Source organism: Schistocerca gregaria, chromosome 2 (genome assembly GCF_023897955.1).
Source record: "Schistocerca gregaria isolate iqSchGreg1 chromosome 2, iqSchGreg1.2, whole genome shotgun sequence".
In the NCBI taxonomy this organism is placed as follows: domain Eukaryota; kingdom Metazoa; phylum Arthropoda; class Insecta; order Orthoptera; family Acrididae; genus Schistocerca; species Schistocerca gregaria.
The window spans coordinates 31,403,976-31,420,546 of NC_064921.1; the positions used below are offsets into that span (position 1 = coordinate 31,403,976).

A 16,571-nucleotide genomic window follows, 5' to 3' on the forward strand; every position below is an offset into this window, starting at 1 on the left:
TTGAAAAATATAAAAAAAATCCTTTAACTGCAATACTAACAAGTCGCAATTGGAATTAATCAACTCATATGCAGATACGTGACTGTATCGGCTTGTGGGGATATGAAATGGAGATATCAAATAAGACAGATTGCAGGTAAGTCAGGGGCAGACTTCGGTTCATCTCTATGGTAAAGGAAATTCTACACATTCTACAAAGGTGGTTGCTTGTAAAATACTTATTCGACTCCTTCTACAAAACTGTTTTACTTTGTTGCGCCTTTATGTAATAGAATTAACGGGGCATACTCAACGTGAGCGAAAAAGGGTCACTTAAGTTGTGACAGATTTGTTTGACTCACGAAACCTGAGGACGATCAAGCACCGTCTCAGCCAATATGCCGATATCTCATATCGCTATTAAAACGCGGAAAACTAGACTCCCAACTGAAATCCTCTCAAGTAATTACACCTTCGAAGCCTCTTCCATTATAACGACGAAAACATGCAGTTTGACTGTAAAATGTTAATGGGATTCTTTGGGTAACTTGTCTGCAACGGAGGCCGGCCGGAGTAGCCGAGCGCTTCTAGGCGCTACAGTCTGGAACCCCTACGGTCGCAGGTTCGAATCCTACCTCGGGCACGGATGTGTGTGATGTCCTTAGGTGTAAGTGGTTTTAAGTTCAAGGGAACTTATGGCCTCAGAAGTTGTCCCATAGTGCTCAGAGCCATTTGAACCATTTTCTAAGTGCTGTGAAGATAGGTTTGTCTTTCGTCAGTCTTCCTGCCGAGGATGCGTGTCGGCGGGGCTAAGGGAGCCAACCGGGAGTAATCCAGCGTATGTCATAGGGTCAGTATTGCCTCGAGTATTCCCACATTTTTCTCAAAGCCCTTACTGATATTTCCCAAGGTCGGGTTCTACCAAGTTCCTCAATCTTCTGTAATAATTCGTGCTAGTATTTCTCAAGCGAGACTTATAGAAGTGATAGGTCACTAGAATTCACACCTCTCAGCATGACTTCTTTGCATATTACATCCTTCTCGAAGGATGAGGGTATTTCGATTGTCTCACCTATGTTGCGCACCAGGTGCAACTGTTTCTTCGGTTATCAGTATCTGGCTATACAGGGAGATTCCATGATGATATTAAAAACTTCCAGGGATGATGCAGAAGGATAAATGTTTCAATCTGTGGCATTGAACTCAGTCTGGCAAAGGCCGAGTCGATAGTTGTAAGCGAAAATCGTTCTGACATCTCAACAGTGGATCGCTGCCGCTAAAATGTATTTTGCTTTCAATATTTTGGGGGGGAGGGAATAGTGTGGGCAAAAAGAAGGAAAAACACCTAGTAAATACTTGCTTAAAAATGGTTATATTAAGATCTAAGAGCACTTCTTCAATAGAAGAAATGTTTTTCGCAGTACTGAAGATGAAGGTTACATTTTAAAGTCCATGTTTATTGGACTTTTTTTTCTTGTTTTGGTCCATACTACCACCTCCACGTGTTGCCTATCCTACAAATGTGTAGCAACAGCGTCGGTAAATGTATTCCACTGTCAGAGGTGTCGGAACGATATTCGCTTGTAACTTTCGACTCGGGTGTTTCACGACCAGTATCCCTTACCTCAGATTGCTACATTTATCCTTCTCCTCCATCCATGAAAGTTTGTAACATCATCACAGAATCACCTCATGTATCTGTGACAGAGGTAGTGTAAGGGACAGCAGTCCGTGCTGCGTACAGAAAGCAGAGGCGCCGCTGTTTCCCAGCCTGCCACTCGCCTCGCCTGCTCGTCGGCAATCATGGCGCCGCGAGAGTGGAGTGGAGCGCAGCAGTCAGATGCTGCAGCAGCGCCGTTACAACAAAGGGCCGGCCATCGAGAGCAGCACAAACAGCGGCGGCCATCACTCAGGGCCGCGCCGCGTCCTGCTCCAAGGGTAAACAAGCCCTCAGTCTCACTTGTAGTGAGGGATATAAACAAGCCGCCGGTCAAGGCGAGAGCGAGGGCGAATGGCGCTGGGGTGAGGTGGGGTGGGGGGATGGGGTGGGGAGTCACTCCTCCTGCCGAGGATGCATGTTGGCGGGGCTAAGGCGGCCAACCAGGTGTAATCCAGCGTGTGTCCTTGTGGGAGTCAGCGTGCAGGTGAGGTACCGTGGAGGCCAGTCATATTAAATTTCTTGGCGTATTAAAACTGTGTGCCAGGCTGGGACTTGAATCCGGGACCTTGTAATATTTCTGGCTTATTCAGCCATCATATTAGGCTCCAGGGAGCTATTCCCAGGGTACAGGAGATACAAGAAGCATAGAGATAACGCAGTGTGGGATGAGGCACCGGTGACAGATGTTAGATTCGGTACCATTCCCGCGAGAAAGACCGCCTGCATGACGCTGATGCTCTGTGATTGGCTGCTGTGTTCGGCGGTAGGGCGCCAAAACGTTAAACTTTAGTTGCTATTATTAATTAAACCTCTCATTCAAATTATTTAATTTTTTAAAATAAACATCTCTCAACAGGCAGTATCAATCAGTCATTTCAAAATTATTAAAATCAAAGTATTACTAAAATAAAAGACTGATGATATTACTGCCGATGCACTTCGGTGGCGTTCGGGTCATGATGTGTTCGGGAAGTCCGGCTCTCCAGTTCCTACCGTTCCAGTAGACAGACATGTTGTCTGTTACAGCTGTAATAGTTTCTTGCAATTTTATTTACTACAGTTCCGACCGTCGCTAGGTACAGACATGTTGTCTGTAATAGTAGTATTTGATTCGTGTAATTTTATTCTCCAGTTCTGACGGTTCCAGTAAACAGACATGTTGTCTGTGGCAGGATGTATTTCATGTTATTTTAGCCAGATATAATGACTGTAGAAAGATATGTTCAAGACGTTGCGATCAAGAATAGTTTCTCGTGTCTATATCAATAAAAACGCGAGTACCATCCCAAATGAGTTATAGTTTAATTGCAGCAGCAGTTCCTTGCTAAGTTAATTTCAGCCTCAAGAAAAAGAATGCACGACCTGCGTGCTGTTTTCTGCGCTGGGGACATCATCATCACGAAGACAGCAGGTTAGTGAAGTGTACACGAACACACAGGGCAGTGGAAACAACTAGGCACCTCACGTGTACTGCATGCACAGTACAAATGTGCTCAGTGACACGTCATCTGAAGTAATGCAAAGCAGGTAAAGAAGGATGAAAGTATTAACACTATCTCACTTTTATTCCTTTCTTTTCTTGCCGCAACCTTTGTCTTTCGCAGGCAAGTGCTACCAACTGAGCTACCCGAGCATGACTTACGACCTGTCTTCACAGCTTTCCCTCCGCCACTACCTCATCTCCTGCCTTCTAAAATTCAGAGAAGTACTCCTGCGGCATTTGCGGGACTAGCATTCATTGAAAAAAGTATGCGCAGAGACAAGGCTTAGCCACAGTCTGGGGCTTGTTTCCAGAACGAAGCTGCAAGCAAAGGTGATCAGTTTTGCCCGGTTAGCTCAATTGGTGGGACATTTTCCGATGAAAGGCAAATGTCCCAATTTCGAGTCCCCGTCCATTACACACACTGAATCTAATGGCTCTGAGCACAATGTGACTTAACTGCTGAGGTCATCAGTCCTTCAGAACTTAAACCTAACTAACCTAAGGACATCATACACATCCATGGCCGAGGCAGGATTCGAAGCTGCGACCGTAGCGATCGCGCGGTTCCAGACTGTAGCGCCTAGAACCGCTGGGCCACTTCGGCCGGCACACACTGAATCTGTCAGAAAGTTTCATATCAGAGCACACTCCACTGCAGAGTGAAAATTTCATTGTAAAAGCTGTGTATATGTCCCAAACATGACTGCCTTAGATTACACTTACTCACTAATTAGTATTGAAGTGAAATTGGGACTGGTAGCAGTCAAGTTGGTATCTTTAACTCCCTTCTTAACGACGGTAATCGCGTCCTATCCCCTGACTGTCCTTAAAAAATATTTGGTGTCGGAGATGGGATAAAGTAACCCATCGTTGCTTATTTTGGATGTTGTACTGGAATTTGTCCGCAATAAACCGAGGGAGCAAACAATACGTCGGACAAACAATCAATCAGCAAAATATCCCATGCTCCGTCGGCAGGAATTGTCCTTTATTTGAAATTGGTGTGTACAGAATACTGACATGAGGTCGGGAGCCGCGAAATCACGTCTTGTTTTCGTGTCCCAGCTTGGCCAATGAAAGATCTAAATTTATGCAGGAATTGGTCAATACGTGATACTACCTCTCTTAATTAACTTTTTCTATTTGTTTTGGCAAAGACATTAGTTTTGATATAAAGTGATAGTTACTTGAGAGTGCAGGGAAGATCTGTAGTTTCTTGTAGAGCATATGAAGTTTGATGATGATTGTTCTGCATCTGTAGTACTGGTTTGGAACAAAATGACCTCACCGATTGGACCTTCATTTTTATTTTCCCCCAAAGCAATTACCCAGTGGCCTCTCAGGGCGTCTGACGTAGGACCACTGCGTAGTGGCCATCGGCGCCCAAACCAGTCGTGCTGCTGAAAATAATAGCCCAACTCGTCTAGTCATTTTACAGAAATATTGTAAGTAGGGTGTTTAAGTTTTTTTATTGGTAACGCCGCCGCCACGAAGCGCTCTGTATAAAAATCACTGGCTGTGCCGTGTGTAGTCTGTGGCTGGTTTGCATTGTTGTCTGCCATTGTAGTGTTGGGCAGCGGCAGCTTGATGCTAACAGCACGTAGCGTTGCGCATATGGAGGTGAGCCGCCAGCAGTGGTGGACGTGGGGAGAGAGATGGCGGAGTTTTGAAATTTGTAAGAATTGGTGTCATGAAATGATATATATATATATATATATATATATATATATATATATATATATATATATATATATATTGACTATTAAGGTAAATACATTGTTTGTTCTCTATTAAAATCTTTCATTTGCTAACTGTGCCTCAGTAGTTAGTGACTTCCGTAGTTTGAATCTTTTAGTTAGCTGGCGGTAGTGGCGCTCGCTGTATTGCATTAGTTCGAGTAACGAAGATTTTTGTGAGGTAAGTGATTTGTGAAACATATAGGTTAATGTTAGTCAGGGCCATTCTTTCGTAGGGATTTTTGGAAGTCAGATTGCGTTGCGCCAAAAATATTGTGTTTCAGTTTAAGCACATTCGTGTATAATTATTTCTAAGGGGACGTTTCAATATGTTTTAGATGGATAAATAAAGTATAAACGCTGGAATGTAAATAAAGAAGTTGGCTCGTTGGTGTACATGATACAGTGGAAAAAAATAAAAAAATTCATTTCGTTTGTAAAACACAACTTTTATTTAAGGAATTATATGTAACAGTCCTGCCACATTGCGCTCTAAGGGCGCTCTTGTTACATATGAAGCATTTCTTTTCTAGTGTGTTACTGGATTTGAAACCTCTCGAAAAAGTTTTTTTTTTTTTTTTTTTTTTTTTTTTAGTTTGTTGCGCACATAGTTCCGCGTAGTCAGCGCGTACACAACTCTCCCACTAGAGCGCGCCCCGCTAAGCACAACAGCGCAGGCGCAGCGCTCGTCCTTCTCCGCACTACGAGATGGCGCTGCCTTAGAGACGCACCAATCCACGTATTAATTGTAACGCAGCCAATGAGTTTGCTGCTAACGTAGAACCTTTTCTCCTCGCGGATCACAGTCGCGCAGTGATACATGAACGCGCGAGGTATTATAACGAGTGTACAGACCTCCGATTAGTCAGTCTGCATTTGTCTGCAACAGTCTGTACGAGTTATACGTTTGTCTGTGTCAGCCTATAGTCAAGTTTCAGTCTACGCCCAATAAGATTACCATATTCCTGTACATAGCCATGAAGATAAATGTATAGACACTTTTGTCAAGTCTCAGAGATATATGTGAGAATAATATTAACGTACTAATACCAAAGGAACTTCAGATTGTCAATTGTAAATAGCATCCAGAACCAAGTTAAGTAATTTTAATACTTGTTATTATTTTAATAAATGTGTATGAAAATGAATTAAGGTCTGTTTAAAGTTGGTCACCGTCAATCTGCTACTCCAAGCGTGCAAGTGGCATTTCTTTCATCTGACCTAACGGCATAAGATAAACACGCCACGATAAGACCACGAGACATATTGCTGACACTCGCCTACTTCATTAGAGTGACAAGTCAAATAATCTGATGGTGCGTGTACAGGAGGTCTTACAGTATGCTCATCACAGAAACAGAGTCCAAAACCGGGGGCCACTGAGTGAAGCGCGTTTCTTCGGCTCGCGAGTTTTCCCGCTCATTGAAGGTGTTACAGAGAAGTGCGGCACTCCACAACGTGTGCATCCGACTAAACAAGTGTTACTTGCCGTGGTGTATTGTTCTCCGTTGATTACCACAAGTGATAAGTGATAAGTGAGTGAAAAATGGGAAGAGCACGAGTAAGCGGCAGCAGGCGAGGCTACAGGGGCGCAGGCAGCGCGGGCGCCCGGTCTCCGGCGGCAGGTGAGGCCCCGCTTCCTGACATCGGGGAGCTCGTCCGGTCCCAGGTGAGTGCGGCGCTGCACAGCAAAGACACGCTAGACGTAATCGTGCAATCCATCACGGACTCTGTGACGGCCGCGGTCATGGACAAACTGAAACAGTCTGTCGGGCGCAACAGCACCGAAATCCAGTCTCTTAGGAAGTCCCTGGCCGCACAAGAGAAAAAAGCCGCCGACCTAGAGGCAAAACTGTCTGCTACCACCGATGAAATTGAGCAGTATCAGCGAAGGAACAGCTTGCGCTTGTTCGGGGTAGCTGAAAACGATCGCGAAAACACCGACGACCTGGCCATTAGCCTCGTGCGTGAGAAACTTGGCGTGCAGATCGACGTGGCCGATATTGACAGAAGCCACCGTGTTGGGCGCAGGATACCAGGTGCCACGAAACCCAGGCCCATAATAATTAAATTTGTGTCTTACCGGAAAAGAGCTGAAGTGTTTGCTCAGAAAAGAAAACTCGCCAAGAGTGGGGTTACCCTGAGGGAAGATCTGACGCGCGAAAGACTAAAAGTTTTGAACGCTGCGATCACACAGTTCGGCCTTAAAAATGTATGGACCCAGGATGGCAGAATCGTAGTCAAGATGGAAGGAGGGAGGAAAACGGTGACGAACATGTTCGAACTGAAAGACTGAGCGAAATCTCGCGAGACACAACGTCTCATATTGTAATCTGTCTAATATAAGTTAATTTTTATTCTTTCTTTTCATTTTTTAGCTTAAATATTGCTCTGTTATTTCTATAACTACCATAACCTGTATGTTTATACAGTTTACACTGTCAACTATAGCTTAACTAATGTATTATCAAATTATTCGTTTCTCTACATAACTATTTTTTTATCTCTAATTACTTTTTCGCGTGCAATTTTTGTTATTATTTGTATTATCAACTTTTCGTTTCTCCACATAACTATTTTCATCTTTAATTGTTTTTCTCATGTAGTTTTGTTAATTATTACATAAGGTAGTCTCACTTCCATGCTTAATTAGCAACCCACCATCATACTTTAGTTGCAATCCTCATAAGTGAAATTAATACACACTCTGTCGTAACGTGCAGATTACTCCCGTTGTGTTTAGCGAGATTCCTTCCCCTGCCAGCCCACGGCTGCTTCCAGAACCGTTGCAGACCTTGCTGACCTTGGCCGCAGACCCCGTTGCCTCCCCGGGGACCTACCCCCTCCCCTTCCCGACCGCTTTCACTGCACAGAACTGGGAGGACACTCCCTCACCCCCCCCCCCCCCCCCTCCATCACACGCCTTCCCCATTCCTCATGCCAGACCCTCTTGTCACCGCCAACCACGACCCGCAAACATCGGTCGGCAGCCTCCTCGGGCAATCAACACCCGAACGCACCAAGTTGCATATTGCAGATGCAAATGTCCAGTCTCTGCCTGCTCACTTCGACGAGTTTAAATATATATATTTCAAACTGCTGATATAAACGTAATACTTTTGTCAGAGACTTGGCTCAAACCAAGTATTCCTACAACTTCCGTAAACCTAGATGGCTATATCTTTCTCAGGCACGACAGATACAACAGACGAGGGGGCGGAGTAGGGGCGTACATACGCTCTGATTTGTCACCTACTGTACTACACACATCCCACAACAATGAAGATAAACAACTGGAATATATGTTCATAGAGATCAAATCGCTTAACAGAAAGTGCTTAATATGTGTCCTTTACAAACCTCCTAAAGTAGGTGGGTTCGCCTGCTTCGAAACTGCCCTCTCTAGTCTCGAATCGTCATATGAACATGTAATTATAGCAGGTGACACTAACACTAATTTTCTGTGCAATAGTCCTTCCACTGGGAAATTTAAGAGGATGCTTTCTTCCTCAAATATGACGCTACTTCCGCTGGCACCTACTCATCACACGACTACCAGTCACACTTTCATTGATATATTCGCAACGAAATCTCCGAACAGAATAATCCGCACTTCTCAAATATCTGCACCTGGCATGTCTGCCCATGACATCATTTCCATGACGTATTCACTAGAATGTCCTAGAAAGAAACAAAAACTGTCTACATACCGAGACCTCAAACGCATAAATTTGCCTGAACTCGAAACTGAGGCACAAGAAATAGTTTGGGGGATGACCTCTGCTCCCCTCATGGACATAAACGACAAACTCCAGGATTTCACTAACAAAATTACTCGACTCTATGGCAAATATGCTCCAATAAAGACCAGAAAAGTAAAAAGGCAACCTGCACCCTGGCTGACTGATGAACTAAAACAGCTCATGAATCTCAAAGGTGCTGCACATCGAGCATACAAGATACACCCTACACCTGAAAATCATGCTGTATACAAGCAGAAACGAAACAAAGTCAGTCAAGCGGTGAGAAACGCTAAGTTCAGACATGCCCGTACATTAGCTGACAATAGATGTAGACCAGCTATCCTGTGGAAAAATCTTCGTAGTCTCGGTTTAGGCAAAATAAAAGTTGCAGAAAATCACATGGTCCCAGCTGAAGAACTAAACCGATTCTTCGCGTTACCTACAACCAAAATTGTACCGCAAAAAAGAAAAAAAAAAAAAAGAGAATCATTGATTACTTCATGGGGTTGAACGACTGTAGCAAAGAGAAATTCTATCTACAGCACGTCACTTGCAGTACTGTCAAGAAAGCCATAATGCGGATTAGATCAGCATCTACTGGACATAATCGTATCACTATCCACATGGTAAAACTTATTATTGACCAACTACTGCCCTCTATAACAGACATTTTCAACGATTCATTAATCACAAGTGTTTTCCCTGAGGCCTGGAAACTGGGACAAATTAAGCCACTGCCTAAAAAGGACATAGCCACAGCACCCTCTGACTACCGCCCCGTCTGCCTTCTTCCTGCACTATCAAAGGCCTTAGAATATATAGTTCATGACCAGCTCACCAACTACCTCACTACTAACAACCTACTAGACGAATACCAATCAGGTTTCCGTAAACATCGAAGCACAACATCTGCTCTGATAAAGGTGACAGATGACTTGAAACTTGCCATGGACAGACAAGAAGCGACTATCATTTGCTTCTTAGATTTCAGCAAAGCATTTGATACTGTCGATTTCGACATCTTACTGGCCAAACTTAGCGGTCTAAATTTCTCACCAAGTGCAGTGCAATGGTTTCGCTCATACATGACGTCTCGTCAGCAACGCGTCCTATCTGGGAATATAAAATCACAATGGCGGCAGGTAGTGTCAGGCGTTCCCCAAGGCTCAGTATTAGGTCCTATACTCTTCTCTCTGTATGTCAACGATGTGTCATCGGTTCTGACCTATTGCAAATACCATATGTATGCTGATGACCTTCAGTTGTATCTAAGTGCGTAACCAAGCAATCTCAAGAAAGCTACTGAAAATTTCAATACTGACCTCGATGCACTGTCAAAATGGGCACAGGACATAGGTCTAAAACTAAACCCATCTAAAACACAAGCGGTACTTGTTGGTCACTCAAAGCTCATTAGTCTAAAACATCGGGAATCCTTACCACCTCTTATCCTAAATGGAACAAATATTAACTTCTCTCCCTCAGCAAAGAGTTTGGGAGTGATAATAGATGAAAATGTAAATTGGACAGAGCACGTAACTGCAGTGTGCAAAAAAGCATCAGCATCCCTTCATGTCCTACAAAAATATAAAAAAAACTCTTCCCTTTCGATCTGAAAAAGAAATTAGTACAAACGCTTACACTCCCAATCATTTACTACAGCGATATTATCCTACAAGGCCTCTCTCAGGAAAATTCCCGACGTCTAGAACTGGTCATGAATGCCTGCGTCCGATATATCTGTGTCGTTAGACTTTTTGATCACATTTCACCAGCATATGCAAAATTGTCCTGGCTGCGTGCAGACAAACGCAGAGATTTCCATACACTCTGTCTCATCTACTGCCTTATAAATGTAAACTGTCCCTCATATCTCTCCTCGTCCCTAACGCTCATGTCGGAACAACATGACAGAAACACACGTTCCCATTATAATAAAATCCTCTCCGTTCCACTGCATCGCTCAGTCACTTTCTCCAAGTCCTTTACAGTAGCGGGAACCCGACTCTGGAATAACCTCCCTCGTTATGTTAGAGAACTTAAAAACATGTCCAGCTTCAAAAAACAGTTCATGACGTATCTACTTAAGCAACAGTAATGCCTTCCTCTGTACATGAATGCACTTCACCTCATTACTTCCCTCTTTCCCCCTCCTTAAATCCCCATTCCCCAAAACACGCTAAACCAGTAAACATCTACTTTACACACCAAGATATTATGTACATCTGCACAAACCTTCGTTACTGTTGCCAATCCTTCTCATGGTTGCCATTATTATTTGATTTTTTTTACTGTTATTATTATTGCTTATTATTTCTTTTATCATAATCTGTATGTATAGCACCTGCTGTAAAAATACTGCCAGCATTTAATTTATTAAGTCTTAGTCATGTTTATCATTACATTTTATTATTACTTTTATCATAATCTGTATGTATAGCGCCTGCTGTAAAAATACTGCTGCATTTACTTAATTAGGCCTTAGTCACTACTCTTTATTCATATTGTCACTAGAGTAAGCTAATATTCTCATTTAAACTATGGTCATGATGTAACTCTGGTGTGTGAAATGCTGCAAGTGTGGAACACTGGTCCGATGTAAGAGAGGGCCTGATGGCCCTAATCTGATCAGGTTAAATAAATAAATAAATAAATAAATAAATAAATAAATAAATAAATAAAACCAGACTATCCACACGTGGCTTCTGCATAAATTTCACATTTACAGAAATTGCGTCTAACCCTGTTATTAGTCCATACTGGGCAGTGACCAGCTTATACCGATGTACGGATTTTGGTGGAAAATACGACATTCACTCCAAAAGAAATGCACACTGTTTTTTTTTTTTTTTAAATCCATCTTTTATTCTACATGTTTGAAAGTTTTGCAGTGTGTAGATAAATCGTTTACGAACAATATTTTCATTTCTCCACATAATTTCCATCCATCTCAACTGCATTACACCATCTTGGAACAAGCGTCTGTATACCCACACGGTAAAATTCTGGACCAACCTGTGGGAGCCACTGTTTGGCAGCGTGTTCAAGGGAGACATCATCTTCAAAACTTGTTCCACGAAGAGAGCCTTTCAATTTCCCAAAGAGATGACAGTCACATGGAGCCAGGTCAGGACTGTAAGGCGGGTGTTTCAATGTTGTCCATCCGAGTTTTGTGATCGCTTCCATGGGTTTTTGACTGACAAGTGGCCGTGCGTTGTCGTGAAACAGCAAAACCTCCTGCTTTTGCCGATGTGGTCGAACACGACCCAGTCGAGCTTGAAGTTTCTTCAGTGTCGTCACACATGCATCAGAATATATGGTGGTTCCTCTTGGCATGATGTCCACAAGCAAGACACCTTCGGCATCGAAAAACACCGTGGCCATAACTTTTCCAGCAGAAGGTGTGGTTTTGAATTTTTTTCTTGGGTGAATTTGCATGATGCTACTCCATGTTTTGCCTCTTCGTCTCTGGTGAAAAATGTTGGAGCCATCACCTGTCACAATTCTTCCAAGAAATTCATCTCCACAATCTTCGTACTGTTCCAAAAGTTCGGTGCATACCGTTGTTCTTGTTTCTTTGTGAGCCACTGTCAACATCCTGGGAACCCACCTGACACAAACCTTTTTTTAACGCTTTCAGTATTCTACAAACACTTCCTTCCCCTATCCCAACGCAGGGTGACAATTTCTTCACTGTGATGCGTCTGTCAGCAGTCACCAATTCGTTAACTCTCTGCACATTGTCTGGAGTGTGTGTAGTACGAGGCCTGACTTTGCGAGGAGAATCCTCAATGTTGCCGTGCTCGCTTTCATCACGTAACCTGCTTGCCCACCGAATGACTGTACTGCGATCGACAGCAGCATCTCCATACACCTTTTTCAACCTCTTGTTGATGTTTTCCACTGTCTTGTTTTCACAGCACGGGAATTCTATGACAGCACGTTGCTTCTGACGAACATCAAGTGTATCAGTCATTTTGAAGACATGCTGCGACGGAGCCCTCACGGGAACAGGTTGAACTAAGTTTCAAAACAAGCGGGAAGGATGTATCTACACACTGTAAAACTTTCACACATGCAGAATGAAAACTGTATTTTTGCAAAAATAGTGTGCATTTCTTTTAGAGTGACCCTTGTCCTGTGTCTGGCCTTCGGGTGTCTTCACCTGAATATCCTGTTTTACTCAATACCTTTCTTTTCTGCTTCCTGGAGCTCTTGTACCCACTTTGCACGTTATTTCTTCAGAGTCAAGCAGGAACTCTGCTGAGATCATTGTTTTCCTTGAAGACTCTCGTATAACAACCATGAATTAGCTATGGTACATATCCTCTCTTATTCCTCAAGAGTCTTTTACATTTTCTAAGCAATCTGTCGATCGCCATTAATTATATTTATCATGAATGACCTGTGAATGAAAATGTACTTCCTCTAAGATTTATTACATCACTTTACCCGTGATGTTGCAAATGTTTACGAAAAAGTTGTCTCACTATCTCTCCAATTAAGCACGGGAACTACTGCTTTATTGTTATCAGATACATACTCTACCAAATACAAATCTTCTTTTTTCTACCTTTCCTTAACAACTGGAATTTTACCATTTGAAATTCAGTTTCTCCAGTACTACCAACGCAAGTATGCCCTCTAAGTGCAGGCACTTTAACAAAGAAATTGAATCAACGTAATTATGAAATACAGACAATAATTCAAATTTATTGGAATATCCCCAGGCAGGCGTTCATCTACATACAAACGATTTCCTTCTTAGTTTTATTGGTTTCCATCCACGTTTCACTGCCATACAACGCTACATTACAGAGACCTAAGTATACAGCAGCAGCGATCTCCCTGGTGTCTACTGAGTGGGGAGTCTGCCAGAAGCTCGGAAGCACTGTCAACTGAGTGTTGGACAAGCAACTGCCGTGGAGGATAGAGAGGAATGGATAGGGTCTGCGTGGTTCAATAAAGTTATTAGTAATCTACTACGGAACGAGGGGAACAGCATAGCAGATTCAAACTAAGCACAACCCTTACCGAATTAAATGTAAACAAGCGTAGTGATAATAATATTGTCAGAGAAGACATCAATGAATTCGTAAGCAAATACTTAACAGCTGAGTTGTCAAAAAAATTGTTGTTTCTCACGCTACAACCCTGTTGATTGGCATCAGCAAGGACATCCTCCCATCAAAGTCACTAAAGCTGCCAAGACCGACATGTAACGATGCAGACCCCGTAAGAAACTGGCAAAGAGAAAGGGAAAAGGAGAACTGTGGGGTAAGGCAATGTCTATGGCAAGTACTTGCAATGGGAATGTTAAAGCACAACACAGACAATTTCTGGTGGTGCAAGACAAAACAAATGGCATAAACACTTAATGTTTTTAAAAGAAGCAAACATGGAGAAGTCTAGACAGAAATGAAACAAAAATAACGTGAACGAAGCCGAAAAACTAGTCAGACATCTTCAAATGACAGTCAGGAAAGCAGGTGCGAAATGTTCAGTTCCAAGCAGTAGGTTACGTGATACACATAGCCATACGATAAAACAATTTTGTTTTAGGAAACAATAATTTTTTATGGCGAAAACATTCTGTGCTGAACAGGAAACAGTATGTACGATTATGGTAAAACTTTATGTAGCCAGCTTATGCCTTTGGGTAACGATATCCAAAATCTAATATTCAGAAATGAGGAGCAAGTGAAAATAAAGCAGTGGTTGAATGAGACTGTATTTTATGAAACAACATGAAGACATGAGGATTAAGACAGCTGAAGCCAAGAGTCTGGAGATAGCAGCAGGTTCCAACAAGGAAAAAGTTGAATGACTCTTCGTAGAATTAGGCGATGTGGTGGACAGATTAAAGTTTACTCTTACAACTCTTGAAAAATTTAAAGGTTCAAAAAGATATTTTTATATCACGAGATGTTTTCAGTTATACTGATTTTTATAATCTATTAATGAATGTATACTAGTATTGTTTCATGTGGAAAATGTTCAGATCTAAGTTCGAACAAGATTACATGTCTGACAATACCCACGAGCCCTTATAAAAGCTGATCTATATGTAAGGAATTTGTGTTGTGAAAAAATCGAAATTTTACGCAAAAGCCTTTAGTGCGATATTTTCTTGTAGTTTTCGAAATAGTCTAATTTCAACCACTTAGTGGACTTTTTGTAATCAACCGCCTTCAGAAAAGAAGGTTTACTGTTGATCTGCAGTATTTCGTTACGGTTATGCCTTCCTCGACGACGAATTTCGTGCATATCGGAACAAAACAGTACATCTGATTTTGCATGGACATGTAGTGGTGAAAAAAATCTGTTCCCGTTGGATTATGCCTAAGTTCACCCAAAATCATATCCCATCTCGTGTAGATGGGTGTACGGAAACGTTCAAGAAATGCAGAATCCACAGACAATATCGTGACGGGAAACGAGACTTGTATATAAACTCTCTGATCGTAAGTATCCAGACACCTATTAGTGGGCACTAATAGAGTGCGTGTTGTCCGCTCTGCGGCTGTATGTCGGGCTGGACTCTGATGGGGACTGCTTTAAGTGAGGTGAAGGCCAGGGGACCCATTCTTAACAGCTGAAACCAGAGAAGGTACCGGTGCTGTATGCTGGGGCCTAGAGGGAAGTCGACGTTCTAAAACGAATCTCAAAGGCATTCCCTTAGGTTCAGGTCGGAACTCTGAGCAGGCCAGTCCTCCAGTTCTGAAACTTTACCGTCCACAAACCATTGCCTCACAGATTATATGGTGGTCTTGGACGGGGTTGATTGTCGTCTCCGAACTGCTGCTGTAAGCACTAAACATTACTGTAAAACACGTTCGTATCCATTTGATTTAGCGTTTTCTTAAGCGCAGTTAGAGGATCACACTCTAACCACGAAACAACACCTCCTCTGTATTTCAACGGTGGCACTGCACGTGATGTCAGGTTGCGTAATTCAGGCATTCGCCAAACACACAGGGTACAGCGCGATTCAGCGCTTGTGTCACTCGTCAAGAGTGAAAAGTCTCCTCGCATTGTCTACAGAAATGCTTGGCTTCTGAGGGTCTGCTCGACAATTCCAAGTCGTTCTTTTCGACTCCCTGCGCCACTCCCTGTCACTGTGCTAATTTCTTCCGATTTCTGTCCCCCGGGAGATACGTCTGCCTGGTATTGGTTTAGCTGTGGTTGCTCCTTCATGTTTCCATTCGCTATCACATCATCAGCAACAGCACGAGAGACGGCCGCTGTGGCCGAGCGGTTCTAGGCGCTTCAGTCCGCAACCAAGCGGCTGCTACGGTCGCAGGTTCGAATGCTGCCTCGGGCAAGGATATGTGTGATGTCCTTAAGTTAGGTTTAAGTACTTCTAAGTCTAGGGGACTCATGGCGTCAGATGTTAAGTCCCACAGTTCTTAGAGCCATTTGAACCATCTGAACAGACATGGGGCAGCTTTAAAAGAGTTGAAATGTCCACCATGTGTTTCTTATTCAGGTGTCGAAGTCGCTGAGCTCTCGTGGCTGACACATTATGCTGTTACTGCTTCTGTACTGACGACACAATACTTGCCGCCTTCTTTACGTTCGTGGCTCCGCCGCATTACGTAGGGATATCCGCACACTTTTGTTCAGATAGTGTATTCGCAGGAGACAACTGACAGAAAGTATTCCAAGATGGAATGAAAGCAACGAAAGTGGTCCTTTCGCCAAGCACGTCCAAGAAAGTGATCGCTTTTTTTCTGTGGTTATATTGGACCGATCACTGCCATTGGTTTACAAGCACGAAGAATAATTAGTGCTAATTTTTTGCACTGTTCTTCGATGGCATCAGAGAAAACAAGTGAAGACCTCTCACTGTAAATCGTGAAAGTGCCACCTGGAAACGAGTTGGCTTCCGCGTTTCAGCTGGGTCTTTAGCGCCCGTACATTGCTATTTGCCACAAAACCAGGTATTTTGAAGGAGGTGAAAATCATAT

At 43.0% G+C, this 16,571-nt stretch overlaps 1 protein-coding gene across 1 annotated transcript in view; it reads left to right on the forward strand.

Annotated features, from left to right (window-relative positions):
• Positions 1 to 1,819: 1,819 nt before the first annotated feature.
• LOC126335625 (uncharacterized) overlaps positions 1,820 to 16,571 on the forward strand; it is a 36,124-nt gene continuing 21,372 nt past the window's right edge. Inside the window, exon 1 of the mRNA XM_049999080.1 lies at positions 1,820 to 1,917. Coding sequence (XP_049855037.1) covers positions 1,820 to 1,917 — 98 coding nt within the window. The remainder of the gene's footprint in view (positions 1,918 to 16,571) is intronic.